This window comes from Parasteatoda tepidariorum, chromosome 7, assembly GCF_043381705.1.
Source record: "Parasteatoda tepidariorum isolate YZ-2023 chromosome 7, CAS_Ptep_4.0, whole genome shotgun sequence".
NCBI classification, from domain to species: Eukaryota; Metazoa; Arthropoda; class Arachnida; order Araneae; family Theridiidae; genus Parasteatoda; species Parasteatoda tepidariorum.
Window position 1 is genome coordinate 66,856,994 of NC_092210.1, and position 14,309 is coordinate 66,871,302.

General features: G+C 29.6%; 1 protein-coding gene across 1 annotated transcript in view; it reads left to right on the forward strand.

Annotated features, from left to right (window-relative positions):
• The window catches only part of LOC107445504 (anoctamin-7), a 54,573-nt gene that overhangs the window by 36,507 nt on the left and 3,757 nt on the right, over window positions 1-14,309 (forward strand). Inside the window, exons 10-16 of the mRNA XM_043045771.2 lie at window positions 389-425; window positions 4,835-4,944; window positions 7,042-7,202; window positions 9,731-9,902; window positions 11,434-11,563; window positions 13,038-13,171; window positions 14,184-14,264. Coding sequence (XP_042901705.1) covers window positions 389-425; window positions 4,835-4,944; window positions 7,042-7,202; window positions 9,731-9,902; window positions 11,434-11,563; window positions 13,038-13,171; window positions 14,184-14,264 — 825 coding nt within the window. The remainder of the gene's footprint in view (window positions 1-388; window positions 426-4,834; window positions 4,945-7,041; window positions 7,203-9,730; window positions 9,903-11,433; window positions 11,564-13,037; window positions 13,172-14,183; window positions 14,265-14,309) is intronic.

The following is a 14,309-nucleotide window of genomic DNA, read 5'->3' on the forward strand; positions in this document are numbered from 1 at the left end:
ATGAAAAATATGCTTAATGAAAATTCTGCGCCAAAGGTTTAAGATGAAATTTTATTCTTTAAATTCGATAATTTTTTTCTATAAAATGTATTTAAGTCATAATGAAAATGAAACACATAATTAAATACAATTTTTCAATTTATTCCATTTTCAGCAACCATAATTCAAACATATTTTGCTCCAATGATTCCTTATCAGTTCAACAATCGAGTTCAAATTTCATTAATTGACACAATTATTTTACATAAAAAATCGAATTATTTTATGCTAAAAACATCGGTGTTTATATCTAAGATGCTAATAAGTTTTAGTTATATTTGTATTGTTTTATACATTTATTATTATCCTTATCACAATGTATAACTAAAAAGTTTTCTTTTTTCTTTAGATTTACGAATATATTGCTGTAAAATTGACTGAATGGGGTAAGTGCTTTTTTATAGCAGTTTTATATTCTTAGTAACTGCAAGAAAAAAGACAATAGAGAATATCTTTAACCAACCTATAAAAAAAACATCATTTGTTATTGCTGCAAAAAAAATTTCCTTTCTTCTAAAAATTAATAAAGTGGCTATTCAAAAAAATTTAAAAGGCTACAAATTTTTTAAAACGAAAAATAAATAAAAAATTACTTTTGCATTTTCTGATTTAATGATTTCCTAAAGAATTTGTGATAAATTTTTCAGAAAAATCATGTTCAAGTAAATAAATGGATTTTGAAAATTGGGAAATTTTAATTAAATGAAAGTAATATAGCAAATAAACAATATGTAATCCATTTAATAATAATACTGAGAAAAAAAAGGTACGGTCAACACTACCAGAATACGGTAAAATTTATCGAGTTTCTAGTTCTATGGGAACACCAAAAAGCTCGGTAATTTTTACCGAAGCGTTTTGGTAGTTATTTTGGTTAGTTATATTATTATTATTTATATGATTATATTGTAATTATTTGGTTATTAATAAAATATGGCTTTATGATAAGTGATAAAATTTAAAATGTGGTAAAATTTAGTAACTTTAACATGGTACGTTCCTTAGAGCTCATGGCGTAAAAATTATTTATTTGGTTAAATTTTCTCTTAAGTTTTGCATGTTTTACTAAAAGTGAGGTAATAAGATTTATAGTTTTGAAAATCAGAATTTTTGGTAAACCATTACCATGTGAACGAAAAATTTACCAAATAAATAGTTTAAATGCTTTGATTGATAGTTTGATTTTATTGACCTGAATTAAGGTTCTTTTACCAGAAATGTCGTTACCATACACGGAGAAAAAAAAATTGTAAAAATACCATACTGTTTGGTAATAACATTTCTGGTAAAAAAAATAATAATAATTCTGGTTGATGAAACCAAAATGTACGTTATTTAAACCATTCATTTTGTAATTTTTTGGCAACAGTTTACCGTAAATTCTATGGGTTACTCCTGGGATTTCTCAAAAAAAATTATAGTCCTCGCCAATAATTTACCTCCATAAAATTACTTTCCAATGGGAAAATAATAACTAGCATACTACTATTTTTAACCCTTTGTTTTTGTTTAATTTCTTGCACGAAAATAAAAGGAATCAATACAATTCAATGTAATTCAAATTCAGGGACTTTCGTTACTCTTCCAACAGGTGACACCCCAAGTTACATTACCACCCATTTAGTAGTAATTACAAAACTGAATGGTAAATTTAACCGAATAATTATGTTTTATGCTATTCTCTAAGCATGATAAAATTACCGAATATCACCAGGCTTTACTTCACTTAATATCAAACATACTGTAAAAAACCATTTATATGGTAAAAAAAAATATTTTATTGCTAATTTTACCAAAATTAGTTCCAAAGTGCTTCTGTAAATATTACCGAGATTTTGGTGTTCCCACAGAGTCTGAAATACGGTAAATTTTACTGTATTTTGGTAGTTTTGACCATGCTTTTTTCTCAGTGTATAGTAATTTTATAAGAATTTTTTTCTCCAAGTACGAATTCAATAAAATCAGTTATAAATTATTCCCTATTTTGAGAATATTTAACATTTTTTACGGGTTCGGTATAAGACTTTAAAACATCAAATAAACTACAGAACAAAAACGAGTTGATAGTTTGTCTACTTAATTAAGAGAGTTCATAGCCTCCCAGTAGTGCACCTCCCTGTAGTGTAATTTTTCACTGCTGGATGACAAACTTAACAATTAGAAAGCGGCATTCGGCATGATGGACATAGAATTGTCAGAAAATGAATAAAATGGACAGAACGATATTTCGTCTGACCATTGCAGGGGGGGGGGCTTAATAGCTAATTTAGATTCTGATTCTAGTCATTTTTTTTTTGTTATCTGTGTATAATGAGGTAAAAAATTTAAATACCTCCATGAAGGTCAAATCTTCATTACTGAAGTAGTAAAGCAGAGGGGGACCCCCAAAGAAGCTTTCGCCCTGGACCCCAATTAGGCTAAGTGGGGGCCCTGATTACACCACCGCCTAAGAGGCTTTCCTAACAATTCAATTAATAGAATTTTAGATTCTAATGAGTTCCAGGTTGTGATGTTTAAACGACAGAAGCCCCGTTCATATATACCCAAGAAATCAACTGTTTCATTACTGTGAACTCCACGGTGTTCAATAATCCATCAAACATTAAAAACATTATCAATTATTTTAAATTTTAAAAACTTATGCTATCTAAATTATCATCTCGAATTGCATGCAATTTAAATCGAAAACAAAATCAATTAATTGAAATATGTCATATTGGTATTGCATTTAATGTTTATCATAGAAACGAGATACGTTATCTATAATATTACGTCATTAAGTTTGTTTGCACGCTATCATTTTTTACATTCATCCAGCAATCAATTTGAAACCACCAAAGGCTGCACGATAAACAACGATTACTAGTTTTGTTGCCTCGGAGACCTTTAATGATTCCAGTGAACACTTTATTGATCCAGAAATAATCATTCAATGTTCAATTCTATGCTAAAAATTCTGCTGTTTTGTACATGTTGTTATGTTTTCGAAACAAATTGATCAGTCTGCTACTGTGAAGAGTTCACTGACTGAAAATCATAAAGTGCATAAATCTGATATGACATTCTTATTTCAAAAGGAAAAAAAATAGAATTATAATTACTTGAATAACTTTTGAACAAAATCCTTACATTTTTTATACAAATTTATTTTTTAATGTTTTCAATTAGCTTTGAGAAGACAATGGCTTGATCAAATAATTTTAAATATTAATGAACCGAAAAATTTTAAAATTTAAGAGAACTTTTATAATTTAATTTTAAAATCAAAATTGGAAAAGGGAAGCTATGCACTGAAAGATAGGATATTTCAACATCCCTAGGTTAAATAAAACTAGAAAAATAAACTTACCTTTGAACTTCTAAAACATTTTCTGATAAATCTAATAATGTAAAGCCATCAGAAAAGGCGTCGAATATTGAAATATAAAAGATCACAATTCAAGAAAAAAGCTTGTAAGAAAAAAAACTTTGTACCGTAATATTAGTTTGTCATAAATAATTAGAATAACGTTTCTAAAGTTTCCACCATTAGCAATTATTTTCCAGAATTACAATTATGATATCTCACAAATCAGTATTACGAAAGCAATTAAAATTAAAGTAATGTACTAAGTGCTAAATAAACTGAAAAATGTATAGCATTGCTAAAAAAGTGGAATTTTCTAAAACATATTGCTTTTATGGCCAAAAATGATTAAGAAATAGTACTATCACAAGTGCTTTGAGATTTTTCGCACTATTCATACAGGATACTTTGACAAAAAGGTGCCTCTAAACCTACTTGTACTTTCTGAACCAGGGTCGGGATAACCTGGTTGGAAGGATGTTCGTGAGCACGGGAGTTCGAATCCCGTCTGCCGAAGAAATCCCGTATATTTAATGGTAACTGGTGCGTGTTAAATCTGTCGGGGTTATAAAGTCCTCCAAGTTCCCACAACAAATCAATACCTCTGGGGGTGAGCCATGTTGGCTCAGGGGATCGCGCCCACCATCCAATGAGGTGAACCGGGTTCGAATCCCGGTGATGGCTGGTAGATACGAATTCCGCATACGGTGCTGACGTAAAATATCGTCAGGGGTAGACGGATCATGGGTTGGAGTCCCCTTGACGTTAGGCTAACCGAGGGAGATTTTCGATGTTTTCCTCTTCATGTAACACAAATGACGGTTAGTTCCATCAAAAAGTCCTCCATGAGGACAAATTTCTCCCAATTCTTTACTCAGAAGTTCCCTTGTCTTCTGGATTGGGTTCGAAATTACAAGGCCACTGAGTTGAACATTAGTAGCCGTTAACCCAAAAAATTGGATTGACTGTTCAACGACGGTTATAAACTAAAATAAAAAAATACCTCTGGGGGTACGGAATTGGAGATTGATCGTTCTCAAGTTCAGGTCAAAATTACGCTCTCTGAATGAATGGAGTATGATTGGGTCCATCCTCTTGTGACGCCTGTGTGGCTGTGTCATAGTCTTGACCATAGATTGTGTCACTGAAGAAAAAAAAATTCGCTTGATTTCAAGTTGATTGGGAGTGCCATAAGTAGCAATATAAAACTTTATATACCTAAAATTATCTCAAAGAAAATTTGAAAATCGGAAAACTTGTTTGACATTTTTCATATAATAAAGAGTTTTCATTATGATAACTCGTTAAAATCTTTTATGTCATCTGATGTATATGATGTTTATGAAAATAATAAAAGCTAATTTCTTAAATAATATTTTTGATGTCTCTAAAATATTGCTAATTTTTATTTTCAAAACTTTACCTCTAAAATATTTTCACACTTTCCAGAGAATCATCAAACATTGAGTTCACATAACGATGCCTTAATTATCAAGTTATTCGCATTCCAATTTGCCAATACATACACTTCTCTTTTCTATACAGCTTTCTTCAGACGCGTAAGTATTTCTGCTTATTTAAAGTGTTTTATTAACTTTGTATACTTGTTAATTTTTAAATTATACTATATCTTATGACCTCTACTCTTTTATCGTATTATTTATTAAAATTATTTATTAAAATTATTTTGTGTGTTAAAACTAATGGCTCTGGAGTGCTCCAAGGGTATAAACTAGTTGTTTTCGTCTTAAGAGTCAGATAAACTTCATAACACTATAATAACATTATAATCATAAAATAATTTATTACACCATATAAGCTTATCCATATTAAGTAATTATTATATTTATGTTTGGTGCTGAATAACCGATTCTGACTCTTGAGCCATATTCAGCTCAGCTTAACACTTAATAAAATAATAACCTGAAGTCGCATTTTCGAGAAATATCATAAAATTGTTTAATATCATATAATGCTAGTGTTTCCAACCTGTTTTTATCGCAAACCCAAAATAAACGTTAGACTAGACTCAAAGATATATTTTGAAATTGACGATGTTTTTAAATATCCCTTAATGTATAAAATACAACAAAAATTTCAATTTGCAAAAAAACCAATAGATTAACAAATGATTAATCTGAAGAATTATCTATAAAATGAAACAATAATAATAATAATAGCAAACTCATGAATGAAACTCTCCCTTATGAAGATTCAGCAATTCTTGAGCTGTATTTCACCATTTTTGACTATCATTTCGTCAAAAAAATAACTTATTTTTGACAAACGTACTCTTTAATATTTAGCAAAACTGTTTCTTTACTCGCGTGTTGTCTAGATTCATTCTTAGAGCTTATGTTGTTTCCTATGTGTATGGTCTCACTCTTCAGGCAAATATCAGTGTAAACTATAGTGTCCACAACTATCATTCGAACTTTACGGTAAATTATAAGCAAAAATAATAGTCTATGTTTTCAAAGGAAAAGTAAGTTTTTCTTTTAATATACTCTGTGGCAACACAAGCTGTTTTCTAACATTTTCCTGATTTTGAAATCTATTGCATAGTATTTTATGAGATGGGACAGGTTCTTACTTTAAAACCTGGTTTCCCGGGTACAACTCTTGTCGACGACAGAATTGACTCATTCGCTCATATTTCTTTCTTGACCCAAATCTGTGTGTCATTTGATACGTTGCATCAAGATTTTTCATGAAATTCGGGTTTTCAAGCGAAGAAACAAGGAATTTTTCTCAATTTTACCAAGTGTTCGCTCTGAGAATTTCCAGTTAATGGGTTCGAAAAATATAAAAATTAACTCATATACAGAGTTATTCACCCTCCACCTGTAAACGCCATTTTTCTTTGCTGCAACTGGCCTCAGTGGTACATGTTACTGCCATCTACCGGCAACTGCTTAAATTAAAACTTGAATACTTTCTGAATAATTTCATACGTTCTTTATTGCCATATTCGGCTTCGTTTTTTTACTATAACTCTTCGAAATTCCGGAGGGAATTATGAATAACCCTGTGTTAGAGTACTCATTTTTTTACAGTAAACCTATAAAAATTAACTCATATACAGAGTTATTCATTATTCCCTCCACCTGTAAACGCCATTTTTCTTTGCTACAACTGGCCTCAGTGGTACATGTTACTGCCATCTACCGGCAACTGCTTAAATTAAAACTTGAATACTTTCTGAATAATTTCATACGTTCTTTATTGCCATATTCGTCTTCGTTTTTTTACTATAACGCTTCGAAATCCCGGAGGGAATTATGAATAACCTTGTGTTAGAGTACTCATTTTTTTACAGTAAACCTGTGGCGTAACTGTCCCCCACAAACCATCTATTAAAACCGGCTTGATAACTTAAAATCAATTATAAAATTTATAAACTGAATCTGCATGCTCTGGTTTCGTTACGTATTTAAGGTAAAAAAATGTGTTTGATATAAAATAAGTTTTAAAAAAATTTATTAAAAATAAAAACGATTTATTTTTTTCTTTCGGAAAGAAATTGGTTACTCATTAATAAGCATGATTATTTTAAAAAGTATTCAAAACGTTAACAATTTAAGAGAAAATTACGTATAACTGCTTTTGATCTTAAAAATAATCGATATACAATTATGAATAAAACGTATTTTCAGGATCTTGGCAGCGGAACTGGAATTATGGGATTGGATAAGAAGTACACAGACAACTGCGGACATATAGAAAACGACAACTGTATGTCTTTACTTTCGTTTCAACTGTTGGTTCTAATGGTTGTAAAACCGTTACCAAAGTTTATTAATGACGTTGTTTTACCGTAAGTATACCAAAAAGTACCGTATTATCAGTAACATGATAATTTGTCACAGTTTTCTTGCAACAGAGGTTCAGATCCCTACATAATGTTTGGAAAAAAAATTCCTAAAAAATTCGAACATCTCAGTAATCGGATTTTGTTGTAGGATGAGCTTGAGTTATTGACAGATAAATTTTCTGATTATCCCTCTAATTTCTGACCTGCAAAGTAAATAAAAACAAGAATTATATGATATCCAGAGAATGAAAATTTCTTCTAGTGAATTGAATTAAGAAAATTCCTTCCTCGAAGAGAACTACAAAAGCAGTTCTAGGTGTAAGCGCTGTGAGCATAGGTTGGGGACCCCTAGTTTTATTTACTGAGGTTATTTTCTCATGAATTGAGTATTAAATAAAAATATGAAAAGTAGTGGGAAAACTCACCCAAAAAAATGAAAGTTGGTTTGGTGCGTAAAAAAAATGACTTTTCTTCTAATGATTGGATTTTCATGAACTAAGGACCAATCTTAATGGTTCAGAGGGGTGATATTAAATATGCAAATTATATAGTGCTAGCTATGAAGTTGCCAAAACAGACACAAAAACGTACTTTTTTTAATAAACATCCCTTTTTTGACGGATTTGGATTTTGGACCACGAGGTCATGAGAGGTAGCCATTTGGACCATATAAGAGAGGTAACGTATTTCACTATATCTCGGAAAGTTCTGAATCAAACATTTAAAATGAATCAAAAACGGAATGAATCAAAACGTTTTCCCACGCATCCTAAAATTCGTCTATCAAAGAAAATTCTAAGAGAAAAAACAAATTTTATAATTATTCACAGTTATTTTTTAGTAAAGGTTGATAAAATTTTTGAATTGAAAGACATAAAAATTTTTGAACCATTTTAAACGACAAAATACAAAACTTGAACGAAATCGGTGTAGTAGTTCTTGAAAATGAAGATTCAAAAATACAGCTTTTTGAAATTTTGTTACTTACAAACCATTCGACCAACATCGCTCAAATTATGTACATCGACACTTAAAATTACATAGTTTAAAATGGTGTAAAAAAATTTTTACCTTATTTTTTTTTAAAAAATTGATTATTATTAAAAAGAACAATAAGTAATTTTTTTAATTTACGCTTGTGAAGAACCGGAAATATAGTGAAATACGGAAAAGGGGGCATTAACATCGAGGGGTCTAAGCTTTCAATCTTCCTCCTGACTTAATTATTAGAACCCAAATGTTCCAGATTGCAATTAACTTCTTTTATTGAAAATCGAAAATCCGAAATCACCGAAAAAAGGGTATACTTATTCAGAAAACGTACCTTTTGTGTCTGTTTCCATAACTTAGTTTATTGTTTAAATTAATTAATTACGATAAAAGAGGTCCGCCCTTCGAACCTTTAAGATTGGCACTGAGTTTGTGAATACACTATCGTTAGAACATAAGTTGGTTAAGAGTGGTCTTTTTTACTTTGCGCACGGTATAGGGACATTTTTTACACTCAACACAAACGTTGACGTACCATGTGTTTTGCTTGAATTCAGTGCTCGATATAATCTTTTTCCCTCTTAATAATGTAGCTATTATTTTACAATAATTGTTAATTTCCAATTTAACATAACTTAAGTTAAGTAACCCTTCAAACTGAGTAAAATGTAAAGCTATATTCAATACTTTTCTTACAGAAAGTTTAATTGTAAGTTGGACACCATTTCACCATTATAGAACAACAGCCTATCTCTCGCATATTGCTATTAAATAGTGTGTTATGTATAATATAGTTAATTCATTTTAATTACTTCACTGAAGAAACTCATACGTTATTAAAGCGAATTTTTTTTATTTTAATAATAAACGAGTTATTATGAATTTTATTTATTTATTTTTAAAATTTAACACATTGATCATATTATCAACAAGCAAATATTTATCTCCAGTTTAACTAAACAAAAATAATTATAAGTATTTAAAAATAAAATATAAATTGTAATAAGAATCCACATTTTTCAGTTTATTCGAATTTCAGAGAGATGTAAAATAATATCTTTCTTCGGCTCTCACAAGTTCACTCTTTGTTTTTGAAACATTTTTACCATTAAATTTACGTTTATAATCACAAAAAAATAACGTAAATATAACTATGCAACAAAACGTCAAAAGTCCGCTAAGAAAACGTTTTTAAAAAACGGTCGAAAAATGGGTAAAATGTGCACGTTAAAATAACGTATTATTAGTACGTATTTTTAACGAAATATTTAAAGGGAAAATTGATAAAGTTAAAATACCGTCATTTTAAGGTATACGTTTTAACGAATGAAGAAATGGGGAAAAACATCACGTAAAATTGACGTAATTTTAACGTTAAGTCCTAAACCTTATAACGAACGAACGTATTTTTAACGTTTATTTGCCCTTTCATGCTGCAAGTTTTTTTTTTTTGTATGGTATATTTAATGTTTAAGATTTTAAAAAAAATATTTCAAAATCACCAATTATTTACTTATTTATTATTTATTTATTTGTTATAGTTGGATAAAGAAACTTCTTCGTCGTTGCCGCTTTAACGAAATTGATGACTTCAGAACAGATGAAGGAGTATCCAAACAGCATTATTTATTAAGAGAAATGCTAAAACCATCAGCAGAAGACTTTCGCTTAGGAGAATTCACTGAAAAGATGATACAGTACGGGTATTTGGTGGTAAGATTATATCTATGAGTAATCAATTTCAAAAACTAAAATAATGTGTAAAATACTCTCCATGCAACATATTTTATTCATTCATTTCCAGCCACTCACCTCAATAAGTCTTTTTGTAAACTGGGGATAACCTCTCATCGCTTCACATCAATATGATCCAGATAATTTTAATCTTAAAAGAATTCACGAACGCTTCAGTAGTATCAGTTGAAGGAGTGAATCAATGGCGTCACCCTATGTTTCAAAAAATATTTTTAATTTCCCAAAACATATTATGATTTTTAGATGCTCTCAAGAGTGTCAGATGGTTTGGTTTTATAAATATAACATAAATTTCAGGAGTGCTTTTTTTTTAATTTAGTTTGGTTGCAGTTTTAATATTTTTGCATTTGCTAATGGAGGACACAAAAAAAAATCGTGATTAAAATCATAATTAAATATAAATTAATTAAAAATAAATTAATGCATAATTTATTATGAATAAATTAAAATAATATTAAAAATTTTCTTTACTATGTCTCATTAAATGTAATGGTAAGGCAACAGGTGAAAAATTCCGAACTTAGTACCATATAACTTTGCACTTATTTCGTATAAGGAGTATATGGTGAAGATCTCCATTCATTAGAAAAATAAAATTAAATTTTTACTCTTATTTTGCTAATAATTGAATTTATTTTGCTTTTAATCTTTAAAATGCTCTATAATGTATAGTTGGCGACACGATATATTTATGTCATAGTATTTTAAACATTTTTGCAATGTTTATCAAAAGTTTTGGAAATTAAATAAAATGTTTTACAATGATTTCAGAGAGCCGTAAATCTCCATATATTTTTGAAAATAAATAAGAACGAGTTTAGAACTTTAGATTTTATTAACTACTAATGATGTCTTCTTTATTTAATTAATTTATTTTGATTTAAAGGTCTACTTTTACTTTGTTGATAAATAATTTCAAACATGAATTTATTCTTTATGTTATAGCTATTCTGTTAATTATTCGAAAAGGAGTGTATCTGTCAATTATTCTGTTAATTATTCGAAAAGTAGTGTATCTGTCAATTATTCTGTTAATTATTCGAAAAGGAGTGTATCTGTCAACTATTCTGTTAATTATTCGAGTAGGAGTGTCTACATTTCTCTACAACGCTTGCACTGACTTTAAATATTAAGAAAGCTTTTCAAAGGGACATTCTAAATTAAGTAATCCAATTTATACAAATAATATATCATTCCAAAATGGATCGATAATAATAATAATTTAAATTGACAATAATAGTCGGTTCTTCGAAATTTTAAACTTAATTTTCCCCTTTAAACCAAGTTATTCAATTAAAAAATAATCAGAAATCGATTTATTATTTGATTATTAAGTAATTTGTAGAATTAATAGATTTTAGAATCTTAAGCATTCTACTTTCGCAAATACACATTTTTTTAAATTACTTGAAAATGGGAAAATCAATTTTAACTTATTTTAAATGGTTAAATAAATACTTTACAGTGTTTTTCTGAATCTGTTTTTCAGTTATTTGCTGCTTCGTTTCCACTAGCGCCAGCTCTAGCTTTGATGTTCAATGTTATTGACTTCAGAATAGATTCCAGACGCTTGCTATGGTGGAATAAGAGACCGACACCATACAGAGATAACGATATAGGTAATACAGACTTTCAGAGTTGCTGTTTAAATATTTTCCAAAATATTTCATTAAGAAACTGTACGAAATAAAAATAAAAAGAAGCTATTATAGCTCGCTATTAGAACATAAGTGGAACCATATTACATAGTTTTGCTTTATATAATATGGGAAGTCTCCAAATTACTAGTAAGTCTTCAAAAAGTTAATGGTATTTTAATGTTATGTCCAGGAGAAAAACATTATCTCTAGCTACAGAAGCCATTGAGAAAAAAAAAAAAAACAGCTGATGCATCAGGGGGACCAAAGAGTTCTATACATTTCGATATTCGTTATTTGTCTGTTCAATGTATACTTCAAAATCGTGACTTGCTTACTTCTGAATAATTAAATCTTATTTTCACTTATTTATTTTGGTGTAATGATCAATAAAATAACATTAAAGAGATCGAAGTGTTTTACGGCATCGTATGCTTTTTGAGTGCCACAAAGGTAGTGACGCAACAGTTGCTATCAAACACATCTGGCGTTACTTTCCTTACCCTGTAATATTCTTAAAAAATCGTGCTCAAGACTTTCAGATACTCTGCCTATAAACAGAGAACAAAAATTTATAAGAAAAAAATAATATGTGAGTAAATCAGCGTTTCTTATTTTCTCTCTCGTGTAGTAATTTTTGCAATTTTGAAACAATGATAATTAAAAAATCTACGCGTTTTCACGTAAAACATGTATCACAATAAAATAAGGTCCAAGCTATTTGGTCTGTATGTAATGTTTTTAAAATTAGGTAAAGTTTGTAGAAGTCGAAACAAATAGAAAAACTTCCTATCTGAATAACGGCAATTCCACAAAACTGTATTCGACATTTATTATTTGAAAAATATAGATATATATATATTAAAGGATTTTGGACCAAAACATAAAGCTTTTAGATATATAAAAAAATAAATTTTCAAAAAAAAAAATTACAATGTATTCAATTAAATAATTTCAACAGAACTGAATGTTAAAAAATCCAATTCAATTAAATAATTACAACGGAAAAATTTGATGTTTACGGAGGAAGATTTGATCATTTTTTAACTGCTTTGTCTGAAATCAACGACCCACCAAGCTTAGCAGTCGAAGCTATTCTGAAATAAAAATGCTTAGTAATTGCAAAAGAAGAGTTAATATGCACCTTCGCTACCCTGTCTCTACCAAAACGATTAATATACAATCCGTAAACTGAAATTTAAGTCACAATTTTTCTTAAATATAAGATGAGAACCAAACGTTAAGGTAGTAATTCTTTGAAATATTTCTCTCATAACGGAAAATTTTAACAGTCTTCGCATTTCAAAAAATAAAATTAAAAATGAGAATTAATACATCTATTTATAGAGGGCTCCGGCGGACCAAGAGACCAATCCTAGTTCGCGTCACAACCTTTAGGTTGCGACACGAATTAGCCCTATAGATACGATTCCTTTAATTTAAATGTGTTTTTCAGGTATTTGGTTCAACCTCATAGACTTCATCAATGTTTGCGGTGTCATCAGTAATTCATTTTTAATAGCTTTCAATTCGGAATTGGGACGAGATAGAGACCTCTGGATAAAATTTGCCATTATTATTGGATTTGAAGTAAGTATTATATGAATTCGAAGCATAAAATATAAACTAAATAAATTTTCAAGTAAAGTGACCTGTAAAAATTTTTTTTTTTTAATATTTATGCAAATTTACAAGATATTTATTCTCTTCTGAGCTTTTATTAATAATATGTAATAAAAACATAAAAATCGCTTTATATTTTCTTGAAGTCTCGGGATTTAAAAGCAAAAATGTTTCCTATTCTAAATTTGTATTAAAAAATTACACTGAGAAAGGAAAACAGGTGTTTAAAACATGACGAGAACTCTATGACACTGTCGTCCGGCAGTGGACTGATCGTTAAGACACGGTTCCCAGCAAATCACCGAAGTCAAGCATCACTGGCTGCAGTCAGTGTGCGGGTGGGTGACCACTTGGATTAGTCTGTGTAGAGACCGAGGGTGTGCGGTATTGGTCCTCGTTAAACTGTTCTACCGTAAAGTGATCGACTTCGCGTGCAGGTCGTCGGGCTACCGAAGCGGGGGTGCCATCCCCTCTGTAGAGAATCAAAATAGTGATGGCATGTCTTCGGATCATCCTCACGGATATTTCCCAGACCGTCGCCAATAGCCAATTGTGCAACTCTAGTGCGACGTAAATGAACTACAACTACAACAACTATGATAGTGTCTAGTAATTGTAAATGCTTCGGGAAGAAACTCGACTCTGTTATTTAAAAATTTTAATCACTTACTTTCCAATTTTAAGTGAATCAACCAGAAATATAAAAAAATCACCTTTTTTTTTTATTTGGTGTTATATATTATTTATAACTCGTCACTCTAAATAAAAAAGTTTTCGAAATTCATAGTCGCAAAAAAAGGTAAATTGTTATGTAAGAGTTTCATTGGCTTAACATATAGATACTGATGTTCTTGTATTACTCAGTTTATATATTTTTGCAAAGTATGTAAGAGAGTTAGTATTGCTCAGTTTATATATTTTGTTAAAACCTATTGTGAACTTAAAACAAAGAATAAGATTTTTCTTCAATGATTTTCAGCATTTCATCTTCATCATCAAGTTCCTAATTTCTCTCATCATACCTGATGTACCCACTTGGGTGAAAAATTCCCAGCGTAAGGTGAGTAAAAACATTTAATGCTTCAAACAATAGCACCAATTTTTG